Source organism: Polypterus senegalus, chromosome 8 (genome assembly GCF_016835505.1).
Source record: "Polypterus senegalus isolate Bchr_013 chromosome 8, ASM1683550v1, whole genome shotgun sequence".
Classification (NCBI taxonomy): domain Eukaryota; kingdom Metazoa; phylum Chordata; class Cladistia; order Polypteriformes; family Polypteridae; genus Polypterus; species Polypterus senegalus.
In genome coordinates this window covers 59,035,852-59,062,005 of record NC_053161.1, presented here as the reverse complement: position 1 = coordinate 59,062,005, position 26,154 = coordinate 59,035,852, and the positions used below count along the sequence as shown (strand labels likewise).

Below are 26,154 nucleotides of genomic sequence, written 5' to 3'. Positions count from 1 at the left end.
TTCCAGGAGGACAACCATCTCTGCAGAAATCCACCAATCAGACCTGTATGGCAGAGTGGCCAGACAGAAGCCACTCCTTAGTAAAAGGCACATGGCAGCCCGCCTGGAGTTTGCCAAAAATCACCTGAAGGACTCTCAGACCATGATAAACAAAATTCTCTGGTCTGATGAGACAAAGATTGAACTCTTTGGTGTAAATGCCAGGCGTCATGTTTGGAGGAAATCAGGCACTGCTCATCACCAGGCCAATACCATCCCTACAGTGAAGCATGGTAGTGGCAGCGTCAGGAACTGGGAGACTAGTCAGGATAAAGGGAAAGATGACTGCAGCAATGTACAGAGACATCCTGGATGAAAACCTGCTTTAGAGCGCTCTTGACCTCAGACTAGGGTGACGGTTCATCTTTCAGCAGGGCAACGACCCTAAGCACACAGCCAAGATATCAAAGGAGTGGCTTCAGGACAACTCTGTGAATGTCCTTGAGTGGCCCAGCCAGAGCCCAGACTTGAATCCGATTGAACATCTCTGGAGAGATCTTAAAATGGCTGTGCACCGACGCTTCCCATCCAACCTGATGGAGCTTGAGAGGTGCTGGAAAGAGGAATGGGCAAAAGTGGCCAAGGATAGCTTGTGGCATCATATTCAAAAAGACTTGAGGCTGTAAGGTGCATCGACAAAGTATTGAGCAAAGGCTGTGAATACTTATGTACATGCATGCATGGGGTGTTGTCCTGCCACTGGCAGAAATCTCTAGGAGTACCTTGTATAATTAATCAATAAAGATGTCTATATTTGAGTGTCTCATTAGATTAGATTAGATTAAATTAGATAGACCTTTATTTGCCCCTAAAGGAAAATTTGGCTTTTTACAGAAGCTCTTTAAACAAACAAACAAACAAATTAACAAACAAAAATAAATAAATGCATATACTTTGGTATGAACACATGCTGAATGACTATAAAGCAAGAAAATTAAAAAGAAACAAAAGTTCTGACTTTGCTGTCACAGTCACAATGAAGCATTTTGTAGACGTATTGTTGTTGGTATAAAATTTGGTATTCTGCTGAATAATTCATTGGGTAAAAGTCCTCAGTGTTAGTGTGTCAGAGAGAGGATGTGCCATATTGTTCATAATGGAACTCTGTTTTGTTTTAATTCTCTTCTTTGCTACTACCTCCAGAGGGTCCAGAGTGCATCCTGTACCTAAGTTTGTCCTTTTAATTAGCTTATTAAAGCTAATTTATAGAAACCTTTTGATGGGAATGACCACTGCCAAGTGCATTGTGGACTAAAAGTGAAAACTGACCCCTAAGTTTAGGTTTGGACAGAAGGGTGTGGTTTGCTGCATGGGATATCCACATGAGGTTTACATCTCAACTTATTTGCCCTTACACCATAATCAAATGGATTAGCCATGTCACATATAAGATAGCGTTCCCTCCAAGTTACATTACAAGTTTGTAATGACTGTTTGGAAAAAGATTTGGATTTTGTCCAAAAAAACCTTGTACATGGCTCAGCTATTACAAAAATCATCCTGATGATGACTATCTTCTTTTCATCTCCTAGTCCTTAGTTCCATTTGTACAGTACTTTCAAGAATATCATTAATGTTTGTGTGATGTAGTACATTAGTAAGACAGATGATACTTAAGTATACTTCTGCAAAATAGGCCCATTATTATGCATAATGGTGTTTCAGTTTTTCAGTTCAGTTTTATTTTCTATTAGCACTCACCCTGCCTGTGCCTCCATAAACTATAAATGTCTGCAGACATTTATTTCATTAACATATAATACACAATCATTATTATAAGGAACAGAAAAAAAACAAAGAAAATACATTACCATATCTTGATCTCCATCTGTGAAATATTCTTGTTTAACAGAATTTCCTTGTAGTTTCTCATATAAAACTGCATACTTCTCTATTACTGATTCATAAACAACCCGTGGCCTCTCCCAAGTTACAAGAATACTAGTGTAATTCTTTGGATCAGCCTGGACATTTTCTGGTTCAGAGCTGCAAACTTAATAAAAATAAAACACATCAATTATGTATCCAATCAGGCACATTATACAATAAATAATAATAAAAAAATCACACAGCACATTTAAACACTTTCACTTTTGATTTATTTAAAACCCAAAATAACAAACTGTTCGGCTGACAAGCTACAGTACGTTAATTGAATTTCCTGCGGCAAGCACATATAACTTTTCAATACAGGTGTGACTAGTAGTCAACATTTCAGACCCCTAAACCCCACACATAACTACTCTAGACATGGAATCAAAATAAGCCTTTATATTCTTTTCATTATCTTTAAACAGGCCAGAAAATGTCAGAGTGGATCATGAACATGGCACTTGGAGGTAAGAGGTAAGAAAAATATTTTGAGTCAACATGAAACAATTAAGAGATTGCCCTAAACAGCTCAGGAATGCAGTAATAGCAAGGAGAATATAAGGACATTCAGACCTCAATTAATGTTTTTGATATATGGAAGGGAACTAAAGTACTGAGGAAAAAAGTCAGCCAAACAAAGACTGAATGCTCAATTTGCAGAAAGACAGTAAGTTGAGATATGAGCTCAGAATTCAGTGTTTCAACGCAGTAGTGCTAACTGTGGTACCACAGTAATTTCCCCTAAAACTGATTTCACATTACTGGACTTTTCCAGTGATTTTCAGTCATAGACATCACTTACATAATGCTAGAGCATCAGAGGCAGTCAGCAATTCACTCCTGTGAATCCAGTTGCCTAATAAGACATACCAAGCAACTCTGTCCAATTAGTCTGACAGGTTTAATTTTTATCTTTACTCTGAAGTGTGGGCTCTGTATGCAAACAAGCTGACAACCAATGAATGCTCATTTGGAATGCAGAAACAAGGATCTGGTGACAAAGATTCAGTGGCAAGGAATATGGAAGGCAAGTGTTTTGAACAACATAAAGAGATTAGAAGTTTGACTGTCTGATATCTCATGTTTTACATAAACTTGTCATAGTTGAATCCTTCATACAGCACCAGCTCCATTACATAGCACACTATTGGCTGTCTGAAAACAGAGCGAGCACAACCATCAGTAAATGTTACATGGGCAGTGACTTTCTGTTTAAAATTAACATGGTCCAGCAAAGGAATCAGCAACAACTTTTATACCCAATGACTGCAAATCACCTAATGTGACTTCAGATTAATGTTATTGTCATGATTAGGACTGAATTTTGAGGTCTTATAGCCCTGTCCTATTGTGGAAGCCATTTTGCATTTCATTGAATGGGTGGAGTTCCACATTTCTAGGGGCATGGTCTCTGGGGTTCTGACCTTAAATTAATCAGCAGACAGGATAAAAGGGAAACCTTTGCACTTAGCCTTAACCAATCCACTGATAAACCCTTCTAAACCTTTTTGAATTCTCTTTGTGATTGTTTTTGTGTCTTGCCTGGTTTCCGACCTCTTGCCTGATTATTGTCCATGAATTTTGCTTCTTGTCTGGGTTTGGTCATTTCATTTTATTTTATTTTCATTTGTTTTCCCTTTTGCATGCATCTCCCAGTTTAACTTAAGTACAAAGTAGCTAGTTATCTGTTTTCCTGCAGAGTAATGACTGTTATACTATTTCACATATCAGGGAACATATTGAATTACTGTATGAGAAAGAAACTTTATTGTGTCAATTTCAGTACCCAACACTAGTTAAGTGGTAAAGAAAAATATTTAACTCTACTATTTCTTTGGTTCCAATCAACAGTAAAACCATCAGGATTTAGATAAAACTAAATATATAGTTCTCCAGTTGGACCAGTCTCGTACCATGGAGGAACTATATAAGAAAGTGAAGAGCAGGCTGTTTTTATCTTAGGATACTGTGCTCCTGTAGGTAATATAGTTAATGTAGTTTAGAACCACAACTCTGGGACGGCCAGTGTGATTTTCTAAATTGTGGTGTGCTGGGCTGGTAACATCACTTCAAGAAAGGCCCACCAAACCACCAAGCTAATTGAAAGGGGAGGCTCAGTTATGGGACACAATCTGGACCACCTGAAGGTAGTAGTAAAGGACAGAATTACAACAAAACTGAGTGCCATTATGAACAATGCTATGAATTCTCCCTCTAACACACTAAGTACTTTCAGCCAACGAATCATTCAGCAGAAATGCATCAAGAAACACTACTGGGGCTCCTTTATACACTAATATGTTTGCATAATGCCTCACTGTAACTGACTGCCAGGTAAGAAAGTTAATTTCTATTTAATTTTCTTCCTTTTTAGTCAATTTGGTTTGTGTCAAGACTATTGTGTGTGTGTATATATATATATATATATATATATATATATATATATATATATATATATATATATATATATATATATTTGCTATCTATTTATCAATGAAATTATTTTAAGAGCTTCTGTAAAAAGCCACATTTCCCCCAGGAGACAAAGTTCAATCTATCTATCTAGTTTTTAATTTCAAATTTTACATACTGTATATTTCTCATTATAAATATAAATCACGTAAATTTTTACTTTAAAAACTGTTTCCACAAATTTTGCATGTATTGATTTGTACAATAAGCTCATTTGAACATGTGAACCAAATTATTGCATTGATTTATTTGCACATAAGTACATATGATCTGTATGAAAAGGTATGTAGATCCTTTATTATGCATACATGACCAAGTTTACTTAAACTTGAACTTAATTTAAGAGTTATAAGGTTAAAGCTCAGAATATACAAATAGTTTTAAAGATTATTTTTGCACATTCATGTGTAGAGTAAGCTCTCATTTATTACAAGTAAATCAGATTCTGTGTTAAACACGTATTGGTGATTCAGTTAATATAAAAGTACTATGCATAACATTTATTGAGCATTGTTCAGATTAAACTCACAGTTACTGATTATTTTAATTTTTTATGTTATTTCTCAAAATTCAGTACCCAGAAGAAATAAAAGGAAATGGTACAGAAACATTTTTCAGCAAATATGTCATACTGAAAAAATACTTTAAAGTATTATGTTTTACTGCTCAAAAATAAACTGTTAGTCTAGCTTTCTGCTTCATGTTAATATCTAAACAGTTCTTAAAAGTTTTAAGGAAAATGCTTCTAATCAGACAAAAACACTTCAGAATTAAAGTGTGTACTTATTTATAGTTGCATGCAAAAGAAAAAAATAAAGCAGTTATTTTTCCCTTGATGATATTCCTTTTATGAACACAAGGGGGCAGTTTGCAACCAGTAAATACATTTCAGCTAAGCAGCAAAATGATTTTTCTTTTGTTTCTCAAACGATATAAGCCATTAATAGTAGTGAGATAAAATAACTGCTGTAAAATTACAATACTTGTATAGTAAACATACCAATTAATATTTTAGCCATAAGTTAGTTTGGACAAGGATTAGAAACAAGAAGCAAACTGTGTGGTACACCAAATTCCAAAGTTCACAAAAAGCAACACGTAAAAGAAATTATTATTATTATTAGAAACAATCCCTCTTCCTATCCCTGCAGGCTTCAATGGAGCACCTGCTCATCACAAGACACATCATGACCAAATCTTGCACTGTAAGTAGTCCCTGGGCATAGTCATGCAAATTACCTCAAACAGTAGCAAAAGCTGTTACTTTTTCCAGAAAGCTTTAAGATTTTGTTTCTACTGAAAACAAAATACTGAAATGCTCATTTACTAAATGACAACAGTATGTTTAAAGAGAGATGCTACTGGAGACAGCAGTTAGGGACACCATAACACTCAAACCTGTTAGTATGGGCTTTGTGCACTATATATAAATATTTATAATTACATGAAAAACAGAAGAGATTTACTTAATATATTACAATGTTTGATTACAACATGTCTCAATGGGATGAAAAAGTGCAATTAAACATTTTTTTTACCTAATTTAATATTCATCACACAAAGATTTTCCTACTATACCTACCATGTGTATGTATTTCTTCCTTTCCAGTGTATGAGGAGAATATTTGTCCAGTGTATTGATATTGCTGTTCCCTGTAGTTGTTTTGCAGATAATCCATTAGCATAACATATCCTGCTTGTTGCATTGTAAGAACTTCACAGAAAAACTCGAGCTGAAATGATAACTTGAGTATTAATTAACCAAGTATTTACTTTATTATGTTAGATTACAATATCCAATCTGACTTATAATACTGATACTTTTTTTATCATTGTAGCAACTTTATTATTTTATTCCATCACCTACAACTAGATTATGGGTTCCGGTGTAAAAATGCACTTGGATAAGAAATGTGGCACCTTTATGGTTCACCTCAATCATTTGTGTCAAAAATATATATTATTTAAGTCCAGTTAAAGGATTTTTTTGAACATCCCAAATTTATTTCTTAAACTTTACTTTATGTTAAAGGTAAAATTACTCATATTTTCCTTGGGCAACATAGTCATGAATAGAATTAACTGATGATTCATAGTGAATCACAGAAAATAATAATTAGTACTGTTCACATAAAATTCAAACATAAAATTCAAACAAGATAAATATTACAGTATATAAACCTCAATTTCTCTTCAGTCTTTGCCCATGGCATAAATAGGGAAATGTATTATATTTAAATGCTACCCTGTATTACAATGTTTGTTACAGCTTTTGGTAAACAAGTGATGTGAAGTCGATGCACCACAGTTTTAAAGCACAATTCAATCACAATCACTCATCCTTACTGAGCAGCACCCATGAAGTGTCCTCCTCTTGTCACTCTGACCATCTCAAAATAATTTTGCTACTACATCTCATCACAAAGGGGTCACTTGCTCGCTTATTATTTGCACTACGGAAAAGCTGAATAGTATTTTTTTCATTATTTATAAAACGGAGTCGATTTTTGATATGATCAAATTTTCAACATGCATACCATAAATATTTAAAAATTCTAAATAATTATTATGGTCAACATAAACACATTTTGTTGTTAATTTGAAATAAAAATCACATTGATATTATGCTGTGTTCTGGAGATGATAAGGTTGAAAGGCACAAAGATGCAGCAAAAATCATATTTCAGCTAGGGTTCCTTCTCTGGCTAGACTTCAAATCCTTTTTATCATGACCGTTTTGTTCATTTTTGTTATTTATGTTAATGTTACACTTATTAATTATTTGCATTATTTCTTGTTTTGGATTTTGCCTCGAAGCCTTTGTTATGTGCTTAATATTTTGTGGGTGGTTCCCAAAGAGTCAGGACCATCTGCCCATTACCTTCAGAGACTGCCCGTAGTCCTATAAAGGAGAGGATTTCCCACAGTTCCTTGCAGTTCTTTCAAATGGGCTAGAGTGTTGCTGGTAATGTGCTTTTATGATATCACTGGATTTTTTAACTTCTGCTTTTTTTTTTGACGATTCTATGGATTACTGTATTGGGACTTTGTTTGTCTTATTTTTCTGAGCATTTTTGAAGGATAAATCTTTTAATTTTATACAAATCTTGTGTGCAAATCCTAGCCCGGATTTGATGGTATATCTTCCTCCAGTGGGCATTTCTGGGATTCCCTTGTGTTTGGGGACTCTCAGTTCATAACAAAAATGTCAGCTTTTAATAAAGGCTGTCTTATTTTTTTTATTTTATTACAGATAATCTATTTGTCGTTATATGTATAGATGCTAAACTTTTATTAGCCTGTACTAAAGTTAGACTATACCACAAAAAACTGTGAAGTTTTGTAGAAGTAGGTGCAGTGGTTTTAGAGTGATGCTTGAACAGACAGACAGAAATTAAATTTTCTATATATAGAATGATAAGAATAAGAACAAGATAAGATTCTAAATAAAGAAAGTTTGCTAATTGTTTCAATAAGGCATACTATTGACCTGTTCCTGATATTTAGGCAGTGCTTGATGTTTGTCCAATAAATCGGTGTGCTTGAGGAGGATGCACATATATATACAATATATGACCATCGGAGCACTCAAAACCCCAAGAGAGAATAGGGTCTAAAATGGAATGTATATATAACATTGAGCTCAAAACTAAAATGTACAGCACACTACAAGGAGGAATATGAAGCCAACCAAAACAGAATACGTGCATTTATTTTTTTCCTATTTAAGCACTGCATCTAGGGAACATGTAATAGTATTAATTTAGTATTATTTCAGCTAATAATAACAAGGTTTAATGGTGTTTCATTTTTTTAAGCCTATATTTTTAAGTAAACTATACAACTATACTGATAATAGCCTCAAGTTATACAGACATATACACACACATCTCTATATACAATCTTCATTTGGATCTTGATCTATGTTTGTCCATGAATGAATTAGAAGAAGAAGCACTATATGGCAGTAGAGAGACAGCTAAAACATAGGCATTGCATTAAGATTCTCCTCCAGGCTTATACTACTGTAGACTGTAGTACTCACCTCACAAACACAGACATTCAAACTAAACAAATTGTTGTGCTTTAAATTAACTGGAGATCTTCATTTAGATCTTGATCTTTGTTTCTCCGTAAATTCCATGCATGAGTAGACCACCTTCCAGTTTAGTAAGTTGGAGTTACTCACAGATGTCAACAATGTGCCGGAATAACGAAAGGAGTGTTGGACAGTGTTACACTGCATAGCTCCTGAGGCCTGGTTAGAGAATGAGATTGCCGAAGATAAAAGGTACCTGCCTACGTAACATATGAATGAAAGAAAGACAGTGGGTAAAATGAATGACAGCGTAACAGCACGTTCGGGAAATTATTATTGTTACGTTGTAGCCGGCGAGTGCTTCGCGTCTCACAGTTGTACCGTGCCTTGCTCACATGTCATTGAAGTGATCCCTATTTATGTTTTAAAGAGCCTGGATACCTATGTGTCCCCCTTTTATAACCATTGCTCCGTGTATATTACCTTACTCTTTGGATTGCCACAAAGCAACCTGCGAGACTGGAGAAAGGTTGAGAAGAGATCATGAGAGGAAACGACAGTGTCGTGAAAACGAGACGGACTGTGAATGGACAGAAGCAGAAATGCTCCTACACCACCACGTAATTACTATTCGGACAGTGATTCCGAGTAGGCCATTCCTATCGAATCAATGTCCAAGGGTTTTCTTTTGTAATTTTGTTTCCCTTATAAAAAATCATAATGCTGTGTGACGAAGGGCCCAGTTCACGACTGGCAGCCGCGTTTAAACAGGGAGCCCTTCACAGACAACTTCAACATGCGCAACGTAGTTGGGCACACATGACTAGTATAAATATATATATATATATACAGGTGTATATATATATATATATATATATACAGGTGTATATATATATATAGTCACGCACGCGCGAGTAGGAGACCGCGGACGGATTTTAACACACCTGGGAAGACATTCGCTTGCAGGGAATGGCGGGATACTAACTTTCTCCCTGTGCTTTCTTTCAGAAAAAAAGACGCTCCGCTGCCATAAGACGGCTTTGCCCGCAGTACGTTACTTCCTCCCTTCCTCCGCCATCTTGTCCTGACGTCATCGATCCCAGCATCCCTCACGGTTCCTTTCCAGCATTCCTCCACTTCCGGCTCCTCCCTCATAAAATGGCCACCGACGCCATGTTTCGGCGTCACGCATATGAACTGTTTAGTTTATATTTTGACCTGCTTTTCTTTTGATTTATTGTGGATCGTCTACAATATACGGGGCTGGAAAACCCCAAACTTTGGTGCTGTCTCCTCTTGAGTTTATTACATTGGCGTAGTCGGCAGGATAGAAGATCCCCAGAGATGACTGAGGGACAGGACCTGAATACCGTGCTGCAGGGGATGAATGCCCAACTCCAAGCCCTGCAGCAAGCGCAAGCCGCTACCACCCAGGAGTTGGAGGCTACGAAGGCCAGGCTGGCAGAGGCCCAATGAGCAATGCCAGACCCGCTGAGACCGACGCCTCCCCCTCTGGTACCTATGACTGACGCAGACAACGTCGAGTCGTATTTGGGCATTTTTGAACGGACGGCCACCCGGAACGAGTGGCAGCGGTCCGAGTGGGCGTCCATTCTGGCGCCTTACCTGAAGGGGCCCGCACAGCGGGCCTATTGTGACCTTCCCGAGGAGAAGGCGGCGAACTACGACCTCCTCAAACCGGAGATCCTGGCCCACTACGGCATTACGCCGGGCCAGCAGGTGGCAGAGTGGCGGAACTGGCAGTTCAACCCTGAACAACCTGCCCGTGCCCAGGCTTTCGAGTTCTGGGGCAAGATGGGGCGCTGGCTACGGCCAGAGGGGCCCCAGGCCCGGAGAGTCGTGGAGCAGGTGGCCTGTGAGGGCCTGGTGAACGCCATGCCCAGTTCCCTCGCCCATCAGGTCCGGCGACATCCATATAAGGATATGCTGGGTCTCCTGGAGGTCCTGGAGCGTCAGCTTGCATTCTCCGAGTTGGGGAGTCAGAAAAGTCTGCTCATGGGAACCGATAGGGACGGGCGGCCAACCCCGAGCCCCCTCGATGCGCTGCGGAAGCGTCGTCAAGGCCTAGAGAAAAGCCGGCCTCTCCACGCTGTTACAAGTGCGGCGAGACCGGCCTTCTGCTGCCAGCCTGTCCCCTGAACATCACGACCGAGCCGATGGACTGCACCTGGGCATCTACGGAGAGGTACTGTACCCCGTCGCATCCCTTGGCGAGTCCGAACACGGGAGTGGTGTTATTGAATGGGCATGCGGTGGTGGCTTTGTTTGATTCCGGCAGCAACATAACCATTGTGGCTCGCTGTTATGTGTTACCGCGACAGTGGCTGAAACAACACCTACAAGTCCGCACAATGTTATATCACCTGGAAGGGGGAGTTAACTAAATTGATGGTCGCTGTGTTGCCCGAACCCCCCTATCCGGTGATTTTGGGACATGACTGGTCAGAGAAAAATTGCGGTAAGACACACACCGCTCCCGGGGCCTCGTTGGATCTGGTCATGAGGGGGCAAGGCGCCCCTCCCGCGGTCTCCACACCGTGCTCTGGGGCAGGCCCTAGTGGCGCTGGTGCCTCGGGGGACGTTTCCACGGTGACGGACCCTGACCCGGAAGATTCCGCCAGGGAAGGGACTAGCCAGGGAACTCTTCCGGGGTCCAGGCCACAGGACCCTCTGGGTGGCTTGGATCACCAATTTCGGTCCACGCCGGCCTCATTTAAGAGGGAGCAGTGGAATGATGATTCCCTGCGGTTTGCCCGGAATGCGGTAGTTCTGCCTAATTGCTCACAAGTTGACGGTTCCACACCACGCAAACCCTTCTTTGTGCTTGAAAATGATCTGCTGTATCGGGTGGCAACCCACGAGGGCGAGGTGCGGAAGTTGCTGCTAGTTTCGCGTACCTTACGGCGTGAGGTATGCGAATTAGCTCATGCTCATCTCCATGGCGCCCATCTCGGGGCCGAAAAGACCTTGGAGAGGATCAAGCTCCGTTTTTACTGGCCTGGGATTAACAAGGAGATCCGGCGCTTCTGTCAATCCTGTCCGGAGTGTCAGACCCGCCAGATTTCCAGGAGGGACCATGCTCCTCTCGTCCCTATACCCCTGATCGACATCCCCTTCGACAGAATAGGGGTCGACTTAGCAGGACCCTTGGAGCCCTCAAGCCGTGGCTATAAATACATATTGGTTATGGTGGATTACGCCACCCGATACCCAGAGGCGGTTCCCCTGCGCTCCGCTAACACAAAAAGCATCGCACGGGAATTAGTTAATTTGTTTTCCAGAGTGGGTATACCCAAAGAAGTCCTCACGGACCAGGGTACACCCTTTACCTCGGATACGTTCAGGGAGGTGGCCAGATTACTCAGAATAAAGCACCTGAAAGCGTCTGTCTATCACCCTCAGACAGACGGGTTGGTAGAGAGGTTTAACCAGACGCTTAAGCAGATGCTCCGCAAAGTAGTCAGCGCGGACGGTAGGAACTGGGATCAGCTCCTTCCGCTGGTTCTTTTTGCCTACCGGGAGGTACCTCAGGCCTCTACGGGCTTCTCCCCTTTTGAGTTGTTGTATGGGTGACAACCCCGAGGCATTTTGGATATACTAAAAGAGGGCTGGGTGTCCGAGGCCCTTCCCTCCTCTAACATATTGGAGTATGTGGCGCAACTGCGTGACAGGCTCACAAAAATCAGACCCCTCCTAAAGGACCACGTGACTCGTGTGCAGGCAGCACAGGCCCGGTGTTACAACCGCAACTCCGTCCTTCGGGAGTTCCGCCCGGGGGGCTGAGTTATGATGCTCGTTCCTACCTCCCACTCCCACACACAAGTTGCTCGCTCACTGGCAAGGGCCATACGAGGTTAAGGAGCGAAAAGGACTGGTCGACTATTTGGTGAAACAACCCAATCGTCGACCAACTGAGAGGATCTACCATGTAAACTTGTTGAAACCCTGGAAAGATCGGGAGGAGCTTCCCGACGCCCCTAGATCCCTCTCCCTTTTCTCGTGCACGACTGCCCTGAACCTCGGTGATGAGCTAAACCCCAAACAACGGCAGGAGTTAACGTATGTGATCCGAGCCATCCCCGAAGTAGTGAGCAAGTCGCCTGGCCGGACCTCGCTGATTGCTCACGACATAGTCACAGACCCCACCGTAATCGTCCGGGAGAGGCCCTATAGACTCCCGGAGGCAAAACGCGCTGAAGTGGAATATGGGCATTATTGAGGAGAGCCATAGCTCTTGGTCCAGCCCTATCGTCCTCGTGTCCAAGCCAGATGGCTCCTGGAGATTCTGTAACGACTTGACTACTTGACTACGCTTGATATGACGAAAGGGTATTGGCAAATTCCCTTAACGGCATCCGCAAAAGAAAAACACCCCTAGTGGACACTGGCAATACAAGGTCCTCCCATTTGGGCTGCACGGGGCCCCCGCAACCTTTCAACGTCTGGTGGATAGAGTTCTGAAACCCCACCAGTCCTATAGTGCCGCCTACCTGGATGACGTCGTCATCTATTCCGGCACCTGGGAAGAACATCCATTGCAGGACTCTGCTGTCCTCACGACACTAGCTAAAGCCGGCCTCCGCATAAATCCTCGAAAGTGTTTTTTTGGCTTGAAGGAGGCCAAGTATTTAGGCTACCTTGTGGGACGAGGACAGGTGAGACCCCAGTGTTCAAAAATTAGACATCCGAATACCAAGAGGCAGGTGCAAGCTTTCTTGGGATTAGCAGGGTACTACCGCAGGTTCGTGCCCCGTTTCTCCGAAAGGGCCGCACCCTTGACCAATTTAACAAAGAAGTGGGCTCCCTTATACGTGGTGTGGAATGACAAGGCGGAACACGCATTCAGTGACCTAAAGAAGGCCCTTACATCGACACCTGTATTAAGGACGCCCGATTTTGGGCTCCCTTTCATTCTCCAGACCGACGCTTCGGACACAGGCCTAGGCGCCGTGTTGAGCCAAAGCGTTGACGATGTCGAACACCCCGTTATGTACCTCAGCCGGAAACTGATGGACCGGGAGACCCGGTATGCGGCAGTGGAGAGGGAGGCCTTGGCCATAAAGTGGGCGGTGACCCATCTCCGTTATTACCTGCTGGGTCGCGAATTCACTCTGGTGACTGATCACGCTGCACTTCAGTGGATGTCCCTACATAAAGAGTCGAATCCGCGGGTCACCAGGTGGTTTCTGGATTTACAGCCGTATAAATTCACCGTCACTTATCGTCGGGGCACCCTTCAGGCCAATGCCGATGCCCTCTCTCGTATCCACGACCTCTCGGTTAGGTCCGCCCGACCTGACGGTCTTGGGCTAAGGGTGGGATCATGTCACGCGCGAGTAGGAGGCCGCGGACGGATTTTAACACACCTGGGAAGACATTCGCCGGCAGGGAATGGCGGGGTACTAACTTTCTCCCTGTGCTTTCTTTCAGAAAAAAAGTTGCTCCGCCGCCATAAGACGGCTTTGCCCGCAGTACGTTACTTCCGCCCTTCCTCCGCCATCTTGTCCTCATCGATCCCAGCATCCCTCACGGTTCCTTCCCAGCATTCCTCCACTTCCGGCTCCTCCCTTGCGAATATGAACTGTTTAGTTTATATTTTTGACCTGCTTTTCTTTTGATTTATAGTGGATTGTCTACAATATACGGGGCCGGAAAACCCCAAACCTTTGTGCTGTCTCCTCTTGAGTTTATTACAATATTGTATATATATCCTCTTTATTAAAACCCCTGTATGCGTCTAGGTGTTTATGTGTGTGTGTCTTCTGGTGAAGTGCGTGAGCGAGACAGACAGACACACACACAGGCGCACGCAAGACAGACAGACACACACACACACAGAGGCACGCGCGAGACAGACACACACACACACAGAGGCGCGAGAGACAGGCACACACACACACACACACACACACTGACAGGCTCGTGAGAGGCACACACACAGGCGCACGCGTGCATTGTTGCAATGATACTTTTCTTGGTTGTTTATTATATTACGGATTTTTCAAATGTTGATTTTTTTCCCTGTGCGTCCAGGTGTCCGTGTGTGTCTTCTGGTGAAGTGCGCATGCGCGGGGACACACGGCACGTGTTCAGTCTCTTCCTGTGCATAGAGACAGACACACACACACACACAGGCGCGCGTAAGACAGACACACACACACAGACGCGAGAGACACACACACACACACACATACAGAGGGGCGCGCGAGAGATAGACAGACACACACTGTTGCGCAAGAGACAGACAGACACACACACACAGGCCCGCGCGTGCATTGTTGCAATGTTACTTTTCTTGGTTCTTTATTAAATTACGGATTTTTCAAATGTTCATTTTTTTCCTTGTGCTTAAAACTCATTAAAAAAAAGTGTTTTTAGCGAGTGGGTCGTAAGGCTATAGCGCAAACTCTTGCAGTGTTAGTTTTCTCTGTTCAAGGTTTTCTCAGTGTTATTCAATGTTTTTACATTTAGTTTACTATTACGTTGTGCATTCTATGGTGTAATTAACTATATTTGTATTAAAAACTTAAAAAAATATATATTTACATACAGTTCATACGATCTGGAACAGATTAATTGTATTTACATACAATCCTATGGGGGAAATTACTTCGGTTCACAACCAAATCGGGTTACGACCAGAGTTTTGGAACGAATTATGGTCGTGAACTAAGGTTCCACTGTATTATTGTCAGACAAAATTACAGGCATTTTACGGAAATACAAACCTGTATTACTGCAAGAGAAAATTAAAGTCACACAATACAGTGACGCATATTACAGCCACATACAAGGTCCCTTGCCATTTAATATAGACTATTCCTACTAATGTTTATGCACTGTTCTAGCGCCCGCTATTGTAACGGGCTTAATGTCTAGTGTATATATATATATATATATATACATATATATATATATATATATATATATATATATATATATATATATATATATATATATATACACCAAACACATGACATGATTCTTTACTTTTTGCAATTAACTTCTTATGGTGAGTACTTTTAAATCAGACTGGGAGACAGAGGCATATAATTTACAGAGATCTTGATTTCTCACAAAAAATAAACCAAAATTTCTTAAAAACTAGCTGTTTAAACTTACAACATTGGCTTGACACGTTTGCAAAGAAACATGAGATCAAAGAAGAAAAGATTTAATTTAGCATGTTAACATTTTCTGAAGAAAAACTTTTTACAAATCAAGATTTGCCCTGCAGGGACAAGCAGATGTCTTACCTGTAATTGGGGTCACACCTGGAAATAAAAAAAACTCTACAATATTTGAAAATAGCTCACGCAAACCCTGTGATCTTAGAAAAAACATCCATTTAGCAAAATTAAGTGAAAGTGTTCATTACAAAATGGCAACTTATCAGTAAACCAACAAGCAATGTACCATACAGAAAAACTAAGTTAAATAAGTAATTGAATAATTTTATTGCTGATATGCTAGTATGTTAGTACACTTACATAAGAAAACCATAAAAAAATGCTTATTTGCTTTTTGATTTCATTTACCACTGTCTTTTATATGTTACTATAGATAGGGTAGCTGGCTTTCTCTCATCTTTCATTCAGGTATTAGAAACAAATAGAGATATAAAAATAAACAACATGCAGTATGCAACATGCATTATGGGAGGTAGTGAGAGAAAAAAAGTTAAAAGAATTAGGAGAGTAACATGTATGAAGTTATCTTATTTAAATGGCTGATCAGTCTTCCTTCCCTGGATCTAAAAGTGGAGACAGGAGTATCACATGACTTGTACTAAAATCTGGTGACTGACAGCCTAAACTAACTCTCTGAATATAATAATTGGAATTAAAAATGGACACTTTTGTAATTATCCATGAAATGACTATGCTGGGTAGAAATGTACATGCCAAAAAGGTGGTTTTGTTTTCTTGCACAGTGCAATGTGTGCTTTAGGTAGCTCCACCGGGATGGTTGTGAATGTGTGCCTCCAAAGCCGGCAAGGAGCTATTCAGGATAAGTACGTTAAACCAGCATAGTAATAATAGACCTTCTTAAGTAACAGTGCTAATCTCAGCACAATTCTGGATAGACCGGATAGTTAACACAACAGTTATGCCTTTATATATTATATATTATATATAATATATATTATATTATACAGCATACAAGTCTGATGGGGGTCTGCCAGGTCATCTGGATCTTGCAAGGTGTCATGTAAAGCAACAGCTTTGTTCTTTTTTATTATATTCAACAGTGAATACAGACCAACTTACCTGCTGTTCTGCAATAGGTACCGTCTCCTTGAACACAATCCACTGAACTGTTTCTGTACATGGAGGACTTGTTAGAGAGCCATTGTAAACATAGTATTTTTCTGGGGATTCTGGAAGAAGGCTTCTCAAAACAAATGGTTCAGCAATAGCAGTTTTCTCTTTAAAAAAGTAAGAGCAAAAATGAATTAAAAAAAAATTAAACTAATGGCAGTGTTTAACAATTTTAACATTCAGCTGACATTTCCTTAATTTTAGGTCCAAAACACTGTCTACTTTGTCTAGTTAAATCAGACTCCTAATAACAAACATTCCATTTTGTCTTTATCTATTTAAAAATTAACAGTCTTATTAATAAACATGTTTAAAAATTGTTAATTGTTTAAAAACAAATATTATTTCGATCACATGTAAACTGAGTGACTACTACACTTACATATTATCAGTGTTTGTTTGTTTTCTATTATTTACTGTTTTGCTGGTGCATTCATGCATACCTGCATTTCCTTCAGACGCAAATCATTAAAACTCAGTTAAAAAAGACAAAGAAAAATGTACATTTGAATCATAAATGACTACTCAGCCGAAGAAGACTAGCTTCTAACAAAATGTTATTCTGTTAATTTGGTTTTGTTATTAGTCATTGTGGTTATGATTTTGAGTGTCCTTTTTTTTTTTTTTAATTTTTATTTATTAATTTTATTACAATCAATACATAGCAATCAAGTTTTTACAAAAAAAAAGAATTATGTTAAGAACAGATCGATCCCCACCCCTGAGAGAGAGAGCAAGCCAAACGGTGTAAAATTTAAGGCTTGTAAAAATACCTAAATTAATAAATTCTCTGTGCTTTATAAACTTATTTTAAAATATTACTGATTAGATCCTGCCATGTTTTGAAAAAAGTCTGTACAGATCCTCTAACTGAGTATTTGATTTTTTCCAATTTTAAATAGTATAACACATCAGTTTCCCACTGACTTAGAAGAGGATAGTTTGGGTTCTTCCAGTTTATTAGAATAAGTCTGCGTGCCAACAGTGTAGTGAATGCAATCACAATTTGTTTGTCCTTCTCCACTTTAAGCCCCTCTGGAAGAACCCCAAACACAGCTGTTAATGGGTTAGGAGGAATTGTGAGTCCAAGGCTGTCTGAGAGGTAATTAAAAATTTTTGTCCAGAATAATGCTAATTTGGTGCAGGCCCAGAACATGTGACCCAGTGAGGCTGGGGCTTGGTTGCAACGTTCGCAGGTTGGATCATGCCCTGGAAACAGTTTGGAGAGTTTTAGTCGAGACAGATGTGCTCGATATATAATTTTGAGTTGTATAATTGTATGCTTTGCGCATATGGAGCTCGAGTGAATTCTCTGCATTTCTACTTTCCACTCCTTTTCTGATATATTAATTGAGAGGTCATTTTCCCAGTGTCCTCTTGGATCTTTGAAAGGAAGGGATTGTAAAATGATTTTATATATTGCAGAGATGGAGTCTAAGTCGAGATTGAGCAATATTTTTTCCAGCGTGGATGAGGGTGCAAGATGAGGAAAATCTGGAAGGTTCTGTTTAACAAAGTTCCTGATTTGAAGATAGTGAAAGAAATTTGTAGCTGGAATGTTAAATTTGGAATGTAATTGTTCATAGGATGCAAAGACGTTGTCTATATAAAGATCTCTAAGCAAGTTAATTCCAAATTTTTCCAGATATTAAAAACTGCATATGTTTGTGAAGGTTGAAAGAGGTGGTTCTCTTGCAGGGGTGCCACAGAAAGAAGCTTCTCCGTCTTAAAATGCTTTCTACATTGGTTCCAGATTCTAAGTGAGTGGAGCACAATTGGGTTATTAGTGTATTGCCGATAACGTGTGTTTATTGGAGCGCAGAGCAGGGAATACAAAGAAGTACTGCAGGATTTTATTTCTATTGCGGTCCATGCCTGTGTATGTTCTTCTATTTGTGTCCAGGTTCTTATCGACTGTATATTTGCCGCCCAGTAATAAAACTGGAAGTTAGGTAGAGCCATGCCGCCTTCTGCCTTTTGTCTTTGTAGGGTCGCTCTTTTGATGCGTGGATGTTTAGAATTCCAAATAAATGAGGTTATTGTTGAATCTAATTGCTTAAAGAACGATTTATTAATGTACTAGCAAAATACCCGCGCTTCGCAGCGGAGAAGTAGTGTGTTAAAGAAGCAATGAAAAGAAAAGGAAACATTTTGAAAATAACGTAACCTGATTGTCAATGTAATTGTTTTGTCACTGTTGTGAGTGATGAGTGTTGTTGTCATATATATATATATATATATATATATATATATATATATATATATATATACATATTTACACACACACACATAAACATATATATATATATACATATCTATACATATACACATATATACATACATATATATCTACATATATACACACACATATATACACACAAATACATATATATATATATATATACATACATACACACACATATATATAAACATATATATACATATACATACATATCTACATATATACACACACTGCTATTTCGTATCAGTGCAATACGCTGTTTGTTAAAACGGTTGACTCCGCTCTTACGTGCAATAACAAATCAAATCATTCAGTTGTCTTTGCTCATATGTCATTTTAGAGCTGGACGCCTGGCATCTTTTTTTGGCCACAAGTTCGTTTCTGTTTGGTGTGAGGTTCTGTGTTGTGGAGATTCTCAGGATGGATTGCAGGTGCTCATCAGTGAGGCGACTCCTGTGTGCTGTTTTGTTAGTCTTTATCACTGAGAAGAGCTTCTCACACAGATATGTGCTACCAAACATGCACAAGGTTCGAGCCGCATGTAGACGGACTTTTTTTGTTCTTCAAAGTCACCAAAGCACCGTGCAAACTCAGTGCGCAGTGCGCTCAGTTTATCAGCAAAGTGCGTATTTGGGAACACCGTAGTGACGACTTGGTTTAACATTACTTGGCAACAGGGAAAGTGGGGCAAGGTGAACTGGTGCATTTGTGTCTCCCATAAAAGCAGCTTCACTTGAAATCACTTTGTGATTGTACACGGGTTAAAACGTCCGCTGAAGTGTCAGATTCTTATTTAATTATGCTGTTTTCTGTATCTTCTGAATTGCATTCAGGTTACCCTGATGCAAGGCAGCTGAAGCACTGCATTATGGGATCTGTAGTTTATTGTGTTACCAGCGCTTCATATACCCGGGCTTTAATAACAATAATACAGTATATAAAATGATCTCGCGCGGATATAATTACGCCGGGCGGATGTGGCCCTGCCCTTGAGTTTGACACATATGGACTAAATAGAACCTGAAAAGATATATTTTTTCAAATGTGATCGCGCAATTCAGATAGATTGACGGCACTACAGCCTGCATGCCTCAATAAGTCATCCTCCCCCCCCTTACTTTTTACCGCTCATCTAATGAATACACTGAGTATGGCTTTACCAAAACAATCATTGATGGCGAATAAAGTATCCATTATTCGAGTATGTAGAGCGGGATATATATATATATACATATATATATACCCGCGTATCGCAGCGGAGAAGTAGTGTGTTAAAAAAGGTAGAAAAAGAAAAGGGAACATTTTAAAAATAACGTAACATGACTGTCAATATACAGTATTTGTTTTGTGAGTGTTACTGAGTGTTGCTGTCATCAAGGATTTGATTATCATTATTTCTTTCAATCAGGTTCGTATTTGTAGGATGTGTTGTGTTCAAGTTACATTCCGTGTTTGTCAATCGCTGTAAAGATGACAGGTTTCATTCATCGATTCGTTTCTTACTGCATCAATAAACAGCTCGTCTTCTTCTTTATCTGAGACCTGACACACTGCATGCACGGGGTTTTTTACACTGTCTTCCTTTAGCGGGACATTGACTTTTTCCACCGTGTGCTTTGTTTCCACAGTAGCTGCATTTATGAATATGCTTATCAGACGCTTCATATTTTTTGCTGCCTTTTCAATTGTGTAATTCGGTTTTTGTTCAGCGCTCTTTGGAACTGTTGCTTTTATCTGTGCACGCGTCAGTTCACGTGAGCCACTCGGTGTACTTGCATCGAAGGTTCCCAGCTGTGCTGGTGCCATCTCGTGCTATGTCCATTGCTTTATTTAATGTTACCTTAGTCCTGGCACTTAAAACTTTCTCTCGCAGTTTCGCTGAGTTTGTGTCAAACACCACCCTGACCATCTCATCTTCCTCTCCATAAGCACAGTCCTTCACCCGTGAATATTTACCCGTGGCAGTTTGCTATTGGATTGCCGCTGACGGACGGCCTTATATGGGCAGGCACTAAATTGCAAACGCCAGCGGCAGCCTGTCTATGAACTTAATTTAAAGTGTAGGTTTACATCGTGCTTTGTTTCCGAAGTAGCAGAACTCATGAATATGGTTGTATATGTCACTCGCTCGCTTCTTATTGTTTCGCTGCCTTCTCAATTATATAATGCATGTTTTCTTCAGCGCTTTTTTGAGGTCTTCCTGGTTTTCTATGTACTGCGTGATTACGGGAGGCGTGATGATGTCACACGAAACTCCCCCACGGCGTTGAAGCTCATCTCCATTACAGTAAATGGAGAAAAACTGCTTCCAGTTATGACCATTACGCGTAGAATTTCGATATAAAACCTGCCCAACTTTTGTAAGGAAGCTGTAAGGAATGAACCTGCCAAATTTCAGCCTTCCACCCACACGGGAAGTTGGAGAATTAGTGATGAGTCAGTGAGTGAGTGAGTCAGTGAGTGAGTGAGTGAGTGAGGGCTTTGCCTTTTATTAGTATAGATATTGGTATGTTTTGAAATAAAAAAAGGAGCTTAGGAAGAATATTCATCTTAACAGTGTTAATTCTTCCAGCTAGTGTGAGATGAAGGGTTGACCATCTATGCAAGTCTTGTTTAATTTTTTCCATGCAGACGACGAAATTTTGTTGATATAGAGCTTTATGTTTACTTGTGATGTTTACCCCGAGGTATTTAAACTGTTCTGCAATGATAAAAGGTAGGGTGTCTAATCTAATATTATATGCTTTAGAATTCACCGGAAAGAGTACACTTTTATTCAGATTAATTCTGAGACCAGAGAGCTTTTGAAATTCTGTGAGTGCTGCTAAGACTGCAGGCACAGAATTTTCTGGGTCCGATATATACAGTACCATGTCATCTGCATATAATGAGATTTTCTGTTCCAGTCCTTCTCTGCTAATCCCCTTTATCTGATCAGTATTTCGACAATGTATTGCCAGTGGTTCAATGGCAATTGCAAACAGCAGCGGTGACAAAGGGCATCCTTGTCTTGTGCCACGTTCTAGTTTAAAGTAGTCTGAGCAAATGTTATTGATGCAAACTGAAGCTTGATTTTGAGTGTCCTAACATGGCAAGTTTGAATTTCCTCTTGGAAATTCTCAGAAATATGTATACTTACCTGTGATACAAGTGACTGTGAGATATTTCTCATGGCTTTCAATGTTCAAAGATGCCTTACTTTATATTAAAACTTATGAAAAATGTTCTTTTGCAAAACAAGTGAATAGTTGTCCTTCAGATCCATACATGATGTTTCAATGGAATTTGTTATTGTTGACACATTTATCTTAAAATCTGCACTTTATCTGCCTTTATTTATAAAGAAAACCCTTACAAGAATGAAAAGATGATATTTAAAACAATTTTCTTTTTTTCATTAGGTTGTGTTCTGTTTTTCAATCCATCGCTATTGTGGCACACAGCCAGGACACCTAGAATGACCAGAGGAGGGCTTGCGCCTCCTCCAGAGCACGAGAGGTCGACCGCCCTGGTTGCTTTGGGGACCACGGGTAGAGAGCATTGAAGCTCAGCCCTGTAGGGGCCTGTGGTCACCGCCAGGGGGCGCCCCAATGCCTACAGAGCCCTGGACCTCAGCACTTCCGCCACACCCGGAAGTGCTGGGGGGAAGAGGATCGAGGACACCCGGAGTGCTTCCGGGTACGCAGTCGGCACTTCCGCCACACTGGGGAGTGCAGGTGGAAGATTGCCGGGAAGCACCTGGAGCACATCCGGGCTGGAGTCGGGTGAAAAGGACAGAGCTTGGTGGAGAGGAGTGGAGGCGGCCTGAAGACTAAAGGCACTGAGTGTGAGACCTGGACTTTGGGGAGTCTTGGGGGTATTGTGTGCACTTATAATTGTAAATAGTAGTGTAAATAAACGTGTGGTGGTGCATTTAAATGTGTCTGCCTGTCTTTATGCTTGCTCCCTTTGGTTTTGTTTGCTTTGTAATTTAGTGTATACTGAATTAGCCCACCTTAACTCTTTCTTGAAAAATCACCTGAAATATAGATTTTCATCAGTTTTCCACCTTTATTCAGTTTTGCTCTACATGATAGATCTTTTTTGATGGTTTGTTAAGCATAACATAAAAAACAAGTCCTCTTCTCTTTTGTCCTCCGAACAGCATAAATTTGACTAGGTATAAGGTCAAAGGGATGTCAAGGGAACAACACTGATGCTCTTAGATATACTGGCACTGAAATTTGTGCTCATATTGATACCATGTTGTCCTATAACTGTTGAGATCAGCTTGAGAATCTCTATGACAAGCAGTTTATTTAACCTCATTCCACGGATGCTTGAGTGGTGTAAAAAGTAAAGTGTCAAAAAATCATACCCCACAATATTATACTACCAATACCAGTCTTCAATGTTAACACATGGCAAAACAGATCCACAAACACACAAGATTTCTCACATGTTGCATGTTATTTGTAGGAATCACCAAGAACAGGTAATATTTTTCCAATTTTCGGCAGTTCATGGTTCAATTGCTTTAGTCCACTGATGCCTGAACTTCCTTTTTTCTCAAGGGCAGCAGTGGAGTCTGGTTAAGTTGTAACTTCTGATATGAATCTGTGGCACAAATTTTGCACAGTTTGCTGTATGCTGACTTACTTATACCATCAAAATGTGATGAAGGTTCTTATCATCACAGTAAGGTGTTGAGAAACTTAAAACTCAGTCTAGTAATATTTTGAAGGAATTTAAATTTTAAGTTATCTAGCACTGGCAAGATAACTTGGCTTAATGTTGTCTCTTTGTCAAAAATATAATGTAATGTTCAAAAAACATTGAGCAAAATTTTTTGTCACAAAAAACAAAGCCAAAAGGTTCCAATCCTCCATGTGATGTCATCTGATGAAGTTATTGCACAAGGACACCATATGTCACAATGGCGTTTAAACACGTGACTGGGAATGAAGGCCATTGTCAATAAAAACAGCTGTGGCCATGAAAATTTGAGTCCAAAATGTTCCAATATTATCATTAAACATTGTTAAAATTTTGTAATAACAATTACAAAAATAACAAATTAAACTATGTAGAATGGGCTTGTAACATAAATAAGTTCCAGATTTTATTTTTTTACTATTAGCTGTTTTTATTTTAATAAAACCTCTGGAGTTATTTCTTGTCACATGAAGACATTTTGTTGAGTTGTATGACATATGTTGTGGTGTTCTGGTATTATGATGCCTGCTTTGTGAAGAAGCATGAGTGATGGCTAGATCTGGACCACTCATGCAAACTATTTTAATCCAAGTATACAATATTTTTTCCTTTAAGATGCTGTACAATGTTTTCCACAAATGTGTGTTGTTTTATGACTCTTACTAGGGGATCGTATTGAGGTTGAGTTTGTCTTTATTAACAAAGAAATTTTATTTTGAAAGGTCTGAAATTATGAATTTTACAATACTTTCAAAGAGTATATTTTACAGTGAGAATTACCACAGTTTAAGAAGTGAACAGGGAGCGAAATGAATTGTGTTGTGTGTCTGCAAATTTTATAATCAAACATATTGTTGACTAGTCTATTGCAGGGCACATAGAGCTGTGTGTAATGTAACGTGGACGACTGCTAGGAAATGACAAAAGATGGGTTTATTGTGTTCTGTATTTTTTTGTGGAAACAATGGTCCAAAATACACGACAGATGGATTTCATGCATCTACATTGAACATACATGAAATATACGGCATGTTACATTTTATTAAAATGCAATACACTTCTCAGGTAATATAAAAGGGAGTCATAGAATATCATTAATTTTACTGGTGTACTGTGAATTCACTTTATTATGTGAATGTAGGGAATAATGCAAGGAAACAAATGTATAAAATTTACTTTGTGCTGACCAAAATAAACTGCTTTTAAAAAACATACCAAAACGACTAACGCTGTTCACACCACTAATAATTGTGTCATAGTTCTCATTTTCGTCTGGACTAATCTGTAAAACAAAATAGAAAGAACACAATTAGTTATTGTTAAGTTTGTGTCAAATTAATATGAAATAGTGTGGTCATGTTACAAAAGAAAATTCCATTACAACATGCTCTTCTTTAGAATGTTACTCTTAATAAAAGTTTCCTTTAGCTAACTGTTATACAACACTCATAGTCATGCTTGAAAAAATTTTAAATTATGAATGACAGTAAACTGTTTTGGAAAAGCTTGATTTCTCCTCCAGTGGAAGCACAACAGGACAAACCACTGTTCAGTGTTATACACTGTATGAACTATTTTATTTTTTTAAATCAAACTGAATTTACTTTATAAAACATGCAGAAATACCATGCTCACATACTTGAAGTGTTACCATTTTCAGAAGTCAATAACAAATTTAAATGATGGGAGAATTAATTACTAACGTAATTAAAGCACATTGATTTACATCACTCTGGTGACCTCTAGTTAGTTACCATATCGATTTTAAACTTCTATTAATTATCTGTGAAGCCTGCACAGAAAAGCTTCTAGTGCTATTCATGCTGGATTTACCAAACATTCACCTACTTTAGTTACAGTAGCTTTAATTCAGTGACCGAGTGAACCTAGTTGTTCCTTTAATGCACTTTCTCTTTCTTTCTTCAAATAAATTCTATCGGATGCCCATATAGGCATTATTACTATTTTTCCAACCATTTACAAAAAATAATGCTGATTCAATCTCAATTTCAATTTCATTGAGTAGAGACTCATAGCACCTGCACAAGTTTACTGTACAAATAAAATTCAGTAACAGAAAAAGTTAAATCATACATTATTTACATTAAGTAAAACACAGAAATTCTAATTTGATTAACATAAACTGTCAAGCAACAGCTAATTACCAATTACAGTTATAGTTCTGGATGGAGACACTGGTATCAGAAAAGGCATCAAATTTCATTATGCTCCTCAGACCAAAAGACTATGGCAATAAAGTATAAACCAAGTAACATGACTGATTCCTTAAATGCTTAAGTGATATAATGCCCGGAGGAAAAAAGAACCAATAGGTCAGAACAGCTGGGGGTTTTTCTCCACTTTTTCCATTTTGTTTGTGCCTTTATAGTTGCTTTATACAAATTCATACACTCCTATGTCTGTAAGGTACTTTCTCTAGTACTTGATAAGGG

At 39.4% G+C, this 26,154-nt stretch overlaps 1 protein-coding gene across 4 annotated transcripts in view; it reads right to left on the bottom strand.

Annotated features, from left to right (window-relative positions):
• Positions 1 to 26,154, bottom strand: part of ptprz1a (protein tyrosine phosphatase receptor type Z1a) — a 305,504-nt gene that overhangs the window by 103,636 nt on the left and 175,714 nt on the right. For all 4 annotated transcript variants that reach the window (XM_039761121.1, XM_039761122.1, XM_039761123.1 and 1 more), the window contains exons 6-9: positions 24,917 to 24,983; positions 16,714 to 16,871; positions 5,966 to 6,116; positions 1,851 to 2,032 (exon numbers count right to left, since the gene is read on the bottom strand). In XM_039761121.1, the coding sequence (XP_039617055.1) occupies positions 1,851 to 2,032; positions 5,966 to 6,116; positions 16,714 to 16,871; positions 24,917 to 24,983 (558 nt within the window). The remainder of the gene's footprint in view (positions 1 to 1,850; positions 2,033 to 5,965; positions 6,117 to 16,713; positions 16,872 to 24,916; positions 24,984 to 26,154) is intronic.